The 13,134-nt window shown below is 43.6% G+C and overlaps 1 protein-coding gene across 1 annotated transcript in view; it reads left to right on the forward strand.

Annotated features, from left to right (window-relative positions):
- Positions 1–13,134, forward strand: part of DCP1B (decapping mRNA 1B) — a 58,956-nt gene that overhangs the window by 18,093 nt on the left and 27,729 nt on the right. Inside the window, exon 4 of the mRNA XM_077468882.1 lies at positions 11,724–11,790. Coding sequence (XP_077325008.1) covers positions 11,724–11,790 — 67 coding nt within the window. The remainder of the gene's footprint in view (positions 1–11,723; positions 11,791–13,134) is intronic.

Below are 13,134 nucleotides of genomic sequence, written 5' to 3' on the forward strand. Positions count from 1 at the left end.
AAGCAGGTGCTGCTGGCCTGAGTACCTACCTAGGTGTGTTTTTAGCATGTGAGAACTTTGTGCATATCAGATCAGGTATATGCATTATACAGACCACCCCATTATTTTTCTATAGATGCACAATTTATATTAGCGCTTTAAAACAAAGGACCTAACTAAACAGAATATCGCTTAAAGGGGACACCTATTTCAAAACCATCTAATACTCCTTGTTTTTACACCTGCAAGGATTAAATGTAATACAGTTTTTTAATCTGTGGTTAAGAGAACAGAAAGCATTTTTCTAAAATGCTTAAGAACACTGTTGGGAAACCCAGGCTTTAAGAACTATGGAAATGTTTGGGGCCTCAATCAGGACGTCTGAGAAGTAGTAAGCGCCATGCGTGGCCAAGAAAACACAAGTTCAACATGCCTGGGTCATATAATACCATGGAAAGCAATCATAAAGTTTCTTACCTCCTGGAGCTACGTGGACATAGTCCAGCTCCATCTCAGACACTACGTTGCCTTTACAGAACATGCTGGGCCGTGGAGCCATGTCCTTGGGCATAGGCCGGTAGGAATCCGTGGCATGACGGATGAGTGAGTGAAACATCTTGGATCTTCTTTCTGCCCACTGCAGTTCATACAAATAAACCCCAAGCTCTCGTCTCGATTAAAGAGCAGAAATGCTTCTTGTGTTCAGTAGGATTTGGCAGGAGCCCCCATGCCTCAGATATTGAGCCTGCTGAGTTGTCTTTAATCTCCTTCTCTAGATTTGTAGCTTCCTCTGTCCCCTGCACAGCTCCAGTCCTGTCTAGTGGAGTTTTACTGATTGTGACTTGCAGGGAGATTGACTTTGTCTGGCTGTCACTCAGCCACTTCACAGCGTCACATATGCTCCTGTATTCTGTCTCCATCACCAGTAGCACCGATTAAAGCTCTCATGTTGGAGAGAGAAGAGTTTGATAGCAGTGTCCTACAGGGCAAAGACCACTGGCCTAGCCCAATCAGATTGGCTCTTAGCATAGCAAATGTGGATATCTTACCAGGTGTTTTGGTCACTATGTGTGTCACCCTTTATCTCTGACACAGGGGGCAAAAATACAACAGTGTTACAGTCATAACGTGGCAAGCTAGATAAAATATTTAATATGTAAATAAGGAATGCAACTGTTTAACAATATTTGATCTTTACTCCCCTACTTGAAAACTAGCCTTTAAAAGGCTTCACTGGGGAAAAAAGTCTGAAAAGAGCAAACAAATGCAGCCACCACAACCTTTTTAATGTATTGTTTTGTTTTTAATTTTGGAGCCTAACTCCAGCCAGTGGTATGGGGTGTTTTTTTCGTTTTTAATAGTGGGGACTATTAGTAGACTTGGGCCCCATTCACACTTGCTTATGGAGCAGGAAACCCAGTTTAAAGCAATGACAGTGCCCTCAGCCATTCGAGGCCATTCACATGTAATTGAACAAGCAGCAGATGAGCAGCCTCCCAGGGCTTCCTACTTGCAGCTGTTTGCAGGAAACCCCATTGAGAAAAGTGTAGTCCGCTAAATGCCTCCATGTGAATGGGGCCTTAAAGTGGTTGTAAACCCTATGACATGAAATATCAGCAAAGCATATGCCTCTATAGTGTGCTTCTCTCAATCCAAAGCCTTGAGTATCATTTCTGTCCACTGCTTTGTTCCTCCGCTGTCATCATGAGTAATTTTTTACAAGTTTTCCTGACCCCAAGAAAAAAATGTTGACGGGGAGGGAACTCCGGCTGATTGACGGGCCTCAACACTGACCCTGTGGGCTGTGTGAAGGGTTCTCTTCCCTTCCTTTTCCTTCCCTTCCCCTCCCAGCTTTCAGAGCTCTCCTCACTGATATAACTTCCTGTCTATCAGAGCTGAGAGATCTTGTGTAAATTCTGCACTTTGAATGGTTGTAGGGGCAAGCCTTATGTAAATGGGTACAATTAATGTAGAAGGATTTGTTTCATCTCAGTGTATCACCTGAGGCCAGTCACTTCGCTGGGTATATGTAAGGGTTTACAACCACTTTAAAGTCCAATAATGAGGCTTGCCTATAGGTGCTGAAAATATCTCCCAAACATGCATCATTTAGGAGAAATTTAATATAAATTCATTTACACACACACACACGATTACATCATTGGCGCATGTGCTCTGAGGGAACGGCCAACTGGGCTGTTCCTTTAGAAACCTGTGCCGTAATCGCGGCTCCAGCCAGTCACACAGCCGAAGTCCACCGACCCGAAAGGAAAAAGGGTGAAGATAGCAGCGGCCTCCAGCGATGACATTGCATCGTTGGAACACTTCCTTTTCAGGTAAGTTTCACATAATGTGCTAGTATGCGATTCATACTAGCACATTGTGGCTTTACCTTCCAGGTCTGGGAAAAATAAAAGGCAGCAGTGGTTTAAAACCGCTTTAAAGCTACAGCGTTTTCTTTAGTCCTGCACAGTAGTTCAGGCTCTTCTCCTGTACTAAAATATATTTTTTCTGATTTCACTGTACACTGTGAGCTTCTCATAATGTGCATTAGAAGCTGCAGCAAGTCAGATTGAGTCTGCTTCATTTTTTGGCTTGGGGATGTTCAGCATCATCCGCCCTTTTTTTATTAGTTGGATTTTAGTTCTTTCAGTCATAGAGGCTTTGCTTCAAATATGAATTTTATTTAGGGCAGTCTGCATACAAGGGAATCCTGTCCAGGGAGGCCTACTAGACTGAATTTCCATCCATCGTGATATTTTTGTTTCAATATGTTTTAGTGGGAAAAAAGACAAGGATACAACTTGTCAGGACATATAAAGATGTTACAGTAGCATATATAGTAACAGTACAGTGTTCATTTTATATTGGACCTTTTCATAGCAACAAATGGCATGATCAAGGCTTTTTTAATATTTCCATAATTCCTCTCAAGAGCCAGCCCAGTGCTTGTATCAGAACTGAGGACTCTTGTAAGGCATACTGAGACTGGGTGCTGTGATGGTTTCAGGATACTAAGTACAGCACCATGCTGGCCCCTCACAGCAGCCATGATCTGCCTGCATTGCTTGGATAAGCATAGAAACCTGTGGCTAATGACAGAACTCTGGACGGCTGCACTCCAAGGTTAAAACGATGCTTTATTCAAATAATATTTAGGACACAGCAAATGACATCACAGCAAAAGATGCTAACAGCTTACGCGTTTCGCACTAAGGCTAGTGCTTATTCCTAGCTGGAGCAATTATCTCTGAGTTCCCAGGACCTGCCTTTGAGTGGTGGTGTATATCTCTCTCTCTCTTGTGCATCTCTGGACATAAGCACAGAAACCTATTGAGGACATTGTATCTAAAATAAGACCTGAAAACAGATTTTATTTAAAAATGTGTTCATGAAGGGAGAGGAAGAACTCATGGAAAGTAAAATATAGGCACATTAAAGAGGAAGTAAAGCCTCAGTAATAAATAACAAAAAAATAAAAAAAATAATAAAAAAAAAACCCTGGAAGATAAAGGCATAATGAGCTTAGTATGCATAGCATACTAGCTCACTATGAATTACTTACCTGAGATCGAAGGCCCCGAACCGGTCCTCGTTCTCCTCCGCCGCCATCTATCCTGAAATGACTTCCGGGTATCATGGCTCCGGCGCTGTGACTGGTCGGAGCCGCAATGACGTCATGCTCGCTGGTGCCGCCACTAATGGCTTTATCACCGTTAGCAATGGTGTTCTGTCAAAAAGTGTCCGACTATTGAATAGTATCCACCCCGTACTGCGCAGGTGCAGCGCTTGCGCAGTACGAAGGAGAAGGAGACTCCGAAAGTCTCCGAAGAAGGAGTCCAGGTTGAAGCCCCATCATCCATCCAAGTGGACATACGGTTGCTCATAGTAACAGGGCTGCTCGCCACGCTTCGGGCACGGCCTCGCTTCGCTTGGCTATTTTTTTTATTCTAACTCTATGTCCAGTTGGATGGTGGAGCTTGAACCTGGACTCACTGCGCAGGCGCCGTTTATCTTCGCAGATGTTCGGCTTCTCCTTGTCCTCCGTACTGCGCAATCGCAGTACAGGGCGGACACTATCCGATGGGGGACACTATTTGATACATCAACGGCACGCTCAGTGCGCCTGCGCGCTGTTGACAGCGGTGCCGCTATTTCTGCAAATATCTCCTAAACCTTTTAGGTTTGGGATATATTTCTTGCACCTACAGGTAAGCCTTAATCTAGGCTTACCTGTAGGTTAAAGTGGTTGTAATGGGTTTACAACCACTTTTAACCTTCAGCTATAAATAAGAGACATTTCCCCACACTTTCTGTCTGTACCAGAAATTAAGAGTGTTAGCATAACAAGCAATAAAAAAATATTATATGTTCTAACCCCTCTGTAGTATAAATGTGTTTGTTTTGTCTGTGTCGTCCTCGTTTTCTGAGATTTCCCACCACTTCTTGTCCCAACAGCAACTGAGTAGAAATCCCCCAGTAGAGGCACAGACAACAATAATAATGTGTTTAGAAGTCCTAACACTTCCACACTCCATTTAAAACAAAAAAATATATATACGTTTTAGCTGGAGATGGACAGTCGGGTCCTAAAACTGGTCCTGCTAAAATGTAGGCAATACGGGTTGTCTGCAGAAACTTGTGATATTGGCCATTGAGTTCAAGGGATCCTGTTGTGTGAGAATCTTAGAGGCTGCCATTGCTGAATTCTCCTTTTCAAAATGCTAGTTCCTTGGATGTCATGCTTATGTATTGGCTTCAATGCTTTCTAGGTCACTGACCCAGAACAAGTATAGAGATGAGGAATTCAGTCGCTGATTTGTCAGTGTGCTTGTTCTGCGTCTGTGGCTCAAAAGTACTTACAAGGACATTTTTATCTTCTTTATGCAGGTCTAAGTGAGAGTGCCTCCTGGTGCTTCTGGTTTCCTGTCTAAGTTCCAAGTCCTAGTGCCCCCAAAGTACATTTCTGCACATGAGAGCGGCCTACCGAGGGCTCAGTCCTATTGATCCATTCCAAATAACCTTGTCAAATTTAATGTTCTTTTTAGGATTTGGCACCATCCACCACCCTATTCCACGGGTCTGGTATACTATGAGTCCTGGAGTGCAGAAAAGGGTCTAGCTTTCTGTCTTGCAGTTATTATTCGTTCTTGCATATCTCACAAAAATAATATTATTTTTATTATTGTAGCCAAATTTACCACCCTAACTCCTCTTAGATATTTTACACTACATAGACAGTAATATACCAAAACGTGTGGATTGTTCCCGATTGGTGTGCTATTACTTTGTGTAACGTTTCGCCGAATGGTTCAAGAAATATCAGTGTTTTTGCGGCAAAATTTGTCCCATAGGAATGAATGGTGAAATGTTCAAAACTAGAGTGCGTGGTGATAAAAGCTGACAACCCCATGACAAGCCAAAACATTATGACCCCCCCCCCCCCCCCGGTTACTCCGCCCACTCCAGTAGCTGGAGGCAAGAACACTTCACACAATTTCCCCAGAAGTTGTAGCTTTTCTAGTTATGTATTTAAAACTACTATTATCTAGGAAAGTTACTGAGGCATGCTTCCTTGGGTGCCGATTCACAGCATTCTGGAAAAAAAAAAAAAGTTTATGTTGCTGTGGTTCTCGGTGGCCAGCAGTTAATACATCTGTTTTTTCACACTTGTTATCCGGCGCAAATGGAATTCTTCCTTCAGTGACTGGGCTGTGAGCTTTTTCCAAACGCCTGGTTCCCTGAGTGTGGCAGAAATGAAACAGCTATATATTTGTCTGGCTTGGCACAGTGTCAGGGGTGCAGATCTGATATAAAGTGGCCCAGGAGAGGATGTTGAAAATATTTGACGAGTTAACGTTGTTCACAGAGAACTGCTACAAAGGCACATGTCGTGTGCTCATACCTCTATTCCGCAAATGATCTAGGTAACAACCATGTTTGCCACTACAACTTTGTATTGGTAGCCATAGTCTATACTCAGAGTTAAAATTTGATGTAAAATATTTTAGACAATCTTTAACTTGTTCATATTTTCAAATCTGCAGATTTCATTAAAATAAACCCTGGTAGCCCTTCCAGGAATATCTGTTTTCAGGCATGTCCTGTTGGTAGGTGACAATGCTCTTGCCTCTATTTCCTGATCTGTACAGACCACTTCAGGTCCCTGTATTTACAGATAGCTGTATAAATAATACAAATATATACATATTTCTTCTTTTTTATTTTTGAAGGCTAACGAAAATCAAAACTGATTTTAATAAAATCTCATATAAGCAATATAGGCAGGCTGCTGATCAGGTCAGGAGAGCAATTGACTTTTATATCATTGCTACACTCTTCCTGGGATGGTGGCATACATAGGACTGGGATATTATTGTCTTGATATCCACAAAGCATTTGCTTTGCTCTCATGGGCCTCCTCTTTCGAAGGCTGGCTAGATGGAATTTCGGTCCTACATTCTTGGCCTTGATGCACTCGTTATAAAGCTCATCCTTGGCTCAGATACTTTTGCAAGGCCATAGGTCAGCCTGCTAGTCAATCATAACTTGAAGGCGCTGAATGTCAACTTGCCAACTTCAACCCTTCAAAGTATAAAGTCCCAATTCCCCTTCCTATGGCAACCGATTTCCCTCTCTTATTTGGGAATCCAACTGACCTGTGATGTAGCCTCATTGTACAAAGCCAACTATCCACCTTTTGTTTGCTAAGCTATTGGAGGACGTGAAGTTAGGATCTGGTGCAAGGTTGTGCTGGATGGGAAGAATTGCGTCTGTCAAAATGACCGTCTTACCTAGATTATTATATTATTTTCGAACTCTGCCTATCCAACTCCCTGTAGATGCCATGCACTGCTTCCAATCTTAAATCCTCCATTACATCTGGGGTACCTAGAATAGCTCGGGCTACGATGTACTCTCCCAAAGAGCTAGGTGGTCTGGCGGTTTCCGAAAGTATTGCATAGCTGCGCAGTTGGCCCAATTGTGCCAACTTCACAGCTGCATTATCCTCCAAATTGTGTCCCACTAGAGGCCCAGGTGTGCTCTCCACTGGCAATGGACTTCATCCTTTTGACTTCCCCAAAACATTGCAAAGCTATTTTGAGCCCAATGCTCTCCCATTGCACATATGGGATACGGGTTGCAGGAGATGGCCCTTGCACCCTGCACATACTCTAGTAGCTCCTCTCTTCAGCAACCCCCTGCCCCCCATTCCGGCATACAACCTGATAGATTTGGTTAGTGGGTACACAAAGGATTGTACCGTATAGGCGACATTCTAGACCACACAGGAATATGTCCTCCCTTGCACTTCACGGGCAGCTTGGAGATGCCCCCACGGAGCGCATAACATTTATAACAAATTCAACATTTTCTTAACTCATTATGAAAAGACGGCTCTGACCTGGCAGTATGCACCATGTTCAAAAAACGGGTGCATGCAGGATGCGGCTCTATAAACCATTTATTATCCCTCCTACTAGATTGTCAAATCAAGTGGCGTGGGAAAGGGATCTGGACATGGTCCTGATTTGAGGCGGGATACAAAGTACATGCCAGATAGTACTTGGTGTCGGAGCGCTAAGTACCAAAATGTATCTAGGAACCTTGGCCTTCTACTTCAGGGGTTGTGGTTAGGTGGGCACACCAACGCACGTGTGGTGGATGTATCCCAAAGCGCTGAACCTTGGGAAGAGGGTTTATTTAATTTTATATTTTCAGTTAACATTGTTAAAGACGCTAGTGTCGCCCTACTGAATAAGCCAGTGGAAAATGTCCCTAGACATATCCAGATGTTAAAGTGATTATAAAGTCTTGCGTGTGTGTGTTGGGTCCCTCTTCTGTGAGAAAACAAAGCCAGACTGCTCCAGGTAAGAGCAATCGCAATCTGGATAGGAGCCACTGGAACAGGAAAAGGTTTGACTGCACTCACAGGTTTGAAACAAAAGTGAAGACTTTTTTTTTTTTATTGAAAATAAAAATCAGACAACATCGTAGACATGACATCAACGCAGACCCGGCAGAGTTTAATGCTTTTCACTAATTAAGCAAATTTCAATCATAACCTCTTCTGTGATCCTGGCTCCTCCCTCCTGTTCAGGGCCCCACAGCAAGCAACTTGCTATTGGGGCACCCAAACTAAGTCACAGCTCCCTGTATCCATTCAGACACAGAGCCCTGATCCAGCCCTGACCTCCTCTCTCCCCTGATTGGCTAGGTGACTTTTACAGCAGCAGGAGCCAATGGCACCAATGCTGTGTCAGCCAATTAGGAAGGAGAATCTCGGTCGGTTGAGACACTCTCATGGATATCGCTGGACAGAGAAACCTCAGGTAAGGGTGGGGAGTGGGGGGCTGCTGCAGCACACAGAAGGCTTTTTATCTTAATGCATAGACTGCATTAGGATGAAATACCTTCTGCCTTTACAACCCCTTTTAATATAATTCATGTTCCTGGCAGCCAAAATTGTCATTGTGTCTAGCATGGATGAAATGTAAACTTCCATGGATCATGCGGAATGAAAAAATGGTGTGTACTGTGTGACAAACGACCCCTATTTTTAAAAAAATCTGCCCTCCCCCGCCTTACATACCTACAGGTCCCTGATACAGTCGTTCACCTTGATGACCGATGGAGGATTCCTGAATGGATTCTCCCTTTCCTTCTTTTCTTTCACCTCTTTATCTCATGCCAAATCTTGGTATTGTGCTTCTATAGCCCTTGTGCTTCTCCTCTTTCCTTTTAACCCAGACACTCCTGGGTATATACATAATACAAAGTACAAATGATGAGCAGCAAAAATATAACTACACCAGGAAACCAAAAGGGGGAGGGGGAAAGAACAGTGGTTATTCAGTCATGTGGCACCTGGGTCACCCCCATTAGACGAGATCAATCCCAATGGTAGTAACCCAAGCTGGTTCATGAAATAAAAAGAAAACTCAGACATGAAAACCCAGTTGCTAGCAGTAGGCCAGCTAAAGCCAGTGAAAGTAGCGGGGTACTAGATCAACCACGGCACACATGCCAGGGGAGCATAAATTGCCTCCAACTGAAACGGGGAAAGTCACATCTCGACGAAAAGTAAATCTCATCACACTGTTGGTTGAATACGGTTCCTAAGGGATGGCTCCGCCAGCTCCAGCAGTTCCAGATGCAGGCTGGAAGACAATTGCCTTGGATCAAAGATATAATCCAGCCAGGGTGACTAGACACTATTAAAGTAGTCCCTAGTACCTCTGCAGGTTACCATCCACTACTGATTTCATTAACCTTGTGTATCCACTCCCAGCCGGGTGCTTCCAATAAATCGGGAGTAAAGCCCCATACACACTATCAGTTTTCCTTCAGATTTACCAAAACCATATAATATGAGGTCAAACCTTAGGAGTTTTCAATTTGAATGCAATCAATGTAGGCCCTTGCACTACATGGTTTTGGTAAATCTGAAGAAAAAACTCAGCAGAAGAGTGTGTATGGTGCATAAGCGTTTTGCTGCATTCATCAAGTGAGGCAGAACACTTTTCTTATATTGGCTGATCGCAATTGGAGGAATGTGCAGGAGAAAATGAAGCGGGGATAAAGGAATATCCAAGCCCAGGATATCCTTGATTTGGGACTGACTGTCAACCCAGAAGGGCCACCAATCCCACCACAAATGTAGTAGCGTTCCACGATGACCACAGTCTCTCCAACAGTGCTCCGGAGTGGAAGGATAAATTTGGGCCAGGTTAGCAGGTACCTGGTACCAAGGGGACAAAATCTTATAATTTGTTTCCTGAGTCTTATGTCGTGTACACACGACCAGACTTTCCGGCAGACTAGGTCCGATGGGATCCGTCGGACAATCCGATCATGTGTGGGCTAGTCCGATAGTTTTAAAAAAAATAAAATTAAAAAAGCAGACGGACCTAGAAATAGAACGTTTCAAATCTATCTGACTGACTAAAAATCAGGAAATCGCTCGTCTGTGTGTTAGTCCAACAGACCAAATACGGCGCAAGGGCAGCTATTGGCTACTGGCTATTGAACTTCCTTGTTTAAAACAAACCCACTTTCGAACGGACTTAGTCCGTTCGTGTGTCGCCAAGTCCGTTCATTCAGAAAGTCCGCCGGGAAGACCGTCAGACCTAGTCTGTCAGAAAGTTCGGTCATGTGTATGTGGCATTAGAGTCAATAGAGCTGGAATGAGTGAGCTGGTATAGGTGGGTCAACTATAAGTGGGTCCCACACCCCATACATGGGCTTAGATTCAGGGGTAGTAAAACTGTGCAGTTGATACAGTTCGGAAACCATATGTGGTACCGGATCCTCTGCTATAAAAAGCTGCTCAAAAGGCATGAGAGAGGACAAATCTCTGATGGAGTGGCCATGAACCCCGAAGAAGTGGTAAAGTTGCCTATACCTCCAAAAATCTTGCTGGGAGCCCCCCCCCCCGTCTAGCTTGCAGGGTCTCAAAAGGCAGTAGTCTACCGTTCCTCATGAGCTTACTACAGCTGGCCCTTCCATCATCAACCCAGGGCCTGAAAAAAGGGCATGGGTCATCAATGGGGAAGTGGATCTGACAACCCCTTGTGCCCCCGAGACCACCACGGGGCATGGGACAAGTTTCTCCCTGCCATATATTTCTGCAGGGGGGACCCAAAGCTTACAGTAACTTACTGTGGTTTTACCTTAATGTTGTGTATCTGCGATCATGCTGTTTTGCATACACACAATACAGTAGGTGGCTAGTTGGATGGTTGCCTCGTAGACGTCATGAAGTTCAAAAGTTTTATATCAGTATTTTATAATTGGTTACTGTCCTGCCTTTATATCTTGGTTAAAATATATATTGAGGGCCTCATGGCAGTCCTAACCTGTTATGGTCTTCACTAATCCTTTATAAGCCCCACATTTGTATGTTTTCTATGTTACGTGCTTGGAGCGCCTGATGATTGTTTCCTGCTCTACCAAACAATCTTTTTTTCTTTGCTTTGCTAAAAACAATTCATAAGCCCTGGTTCACGTTGATGCAATTTGACATGTCAAATGGGTGGCAATGCCTCCGTCCTAATTGGCGTGGGGCCACACCAATTTCAGTAAACCGTTTTTGTACTACTTTTTGCGTTTTCGGGGTGCGATTTCCATAGACATCTGTGCAGAAATTCTCACTGATGTCTCTGAAATCGCCACAGAAATCAGGACTGAAATGCGGAAATGAAACGGTGTGAGTTCAGCTGAACTTAAGTCCTTAAAGTAACATGTAAATTCAAAGCCAGGTAAACCACTATTCATATACCTGGCACCGTCACTAAGAATTTTGCCCCATTTTTAATTGTAAACCTCTGCAGTGAACTTTATTAGGCCTTATCCAGGGTCCTCTGACTGCTAGGGCCCATCTTTTCCCCGCAACTTGCGGACACTTGGCGGCTTCCACCAACATCACAGGTCGGGAAAAATGTCACTCTTACAAGAATGATTGACATCCCTTAAGAATTCCTGACTACTGCAGTCTGAAAAACATCCAAAATGGGAATCCGCTGTCATTCACACTGGTGAGGACTGCGAGCCACTGCCAATCAAATACTCTTACCCACCTAGTCGGGCTCCCAGCTATGTATGTCACCAGATCACTAGCAGCACTACTGGATGTGGTGGCTCCTCAAAAGGCACATGATGTTTTACAGCTTTGTGGAGAGACTATAATGGGATGCTTTTTTGGTTTTACTGACACTTTAACATGTTCTTTGTTTTCATTGCAGTTTGTATCTATGGGATTTGGTTCTATGACAAAGAAGAATGCCAACGAATAGCAGAGCTCATGAAAAAGTAAGAAAAGCACAGTACTTTTTCATCTTTATATTGGAAACAAAAACCGAGAATATTATAGAATTACTCACTAGATTTTTGCATCCCTGAGACAAGCCGAGGTAATCATTTCCTGTCTGCTGAAACAGTTGTCAGTGGAACAGGAAGTGAGGGGAAATCCCTCTAATGGTGTCCCAGATGCACATAGCAGTAAAACCCAACAGCCCCTGCTGAATCCAAAATGAGAAGTTTTGGCTGGACATACACTTTTATTTTTTATTTTTCCATAGTTCCCAATTTTATCTTATAATATTATTATTATTTTTATTTTTTATTTCGAATATCTTATATATTGTACCTTTTACAGTTGCACGTTGCACGTCCCATGCTAAGTTTAAGTTTTACAAACCAGACTAAAGCCAGGTCAAATTTCATGACATCACTGAGTTACCTTATTGATCTTCATTAGGGATTATAAAGGATTTCCTGTTCCATTTTTTTTTTTTTTTGTTTATTTTTTATATGTTCATGTAGAGATTCCACACTCAAGCCATACAAAACAGGAAGTTTAAGTGTTAACTCTATATCACTCTGAACACACAGCTGCTTCTTTTTGACTGAGTATGTGCAAGGTTCACTGACCCAGGTTTCCTTATCTCAGGTAGCCCCATTCCCATTGCAGGATCCTAAAGAGCCACTGTTTCATGCACACTCCTGGAGAGAGACTGCCTATGTTATGAGACATGCACGGCAGCCAGAGAAGACTTGAAGGGGCATTTGTGTATGAAAAAGGCAGCCAGAGGACTTGAGGGGGTGCTCAGAGTAACGGGCCATGTAGTTCCAAGGATGGGAGAGATCAGTGAAGTTTTATATACAGTTAGGCTCCACATCCGATTCGAATGACGTGAACCAAACCGTCTTTCTATGGAGCCGGTTCAATATGCAGTGCAGCGACAGAGTGAATTTGCTGTGAATTCGAAGAGAGCCCTGTGCATTTTCTGAGCACTGTGGTGCAAATCAGATGCACGTCTCATCAGTTTTGAACACTAATGAGGGGAAAAAACAGCGTGGGGGTCCCCCCTCAATCCATACCAGACCCTTTGGGGGAAAAAAATACCCATGCATCCGTCAATGGCTTCCACTGTATGCCCACTCCGCCGGCTGACTGTTCTTAAATAGCTAGGGTGATGTTGCCAAGTGGCCCTGCCCCCTTGTGACCTCACTGACTAATGCATGTTGGGTTGGTGAGGTCGCTGCGTGGCTCTGCCCCTTAGCAGAGGAACGGGTAGATGGTGGGAGCAAGCAACGGGTGCCGAGCTGTGTTTTTTTTATTTTTTTTTATTTTTTATATATAGTACCCCATAC

Source organism: Lithobates pipiens, unplaced genomic scaffold (assembly GCF_037356315.1).
Source record: "Lithobates pipiens isolate NorthernLeopardFrog02 unplaced genomic scaffold, aLitPip1_a1.2 Scaffold_8, whole genome shotgun sequence".
Taxonomy (NCBI): domain Eukaryota; kingdom Metazoa; phylum Chordata; class Amphibia; order Anura; family Ranidae; genus Lithobates; species Lithobates pipiens.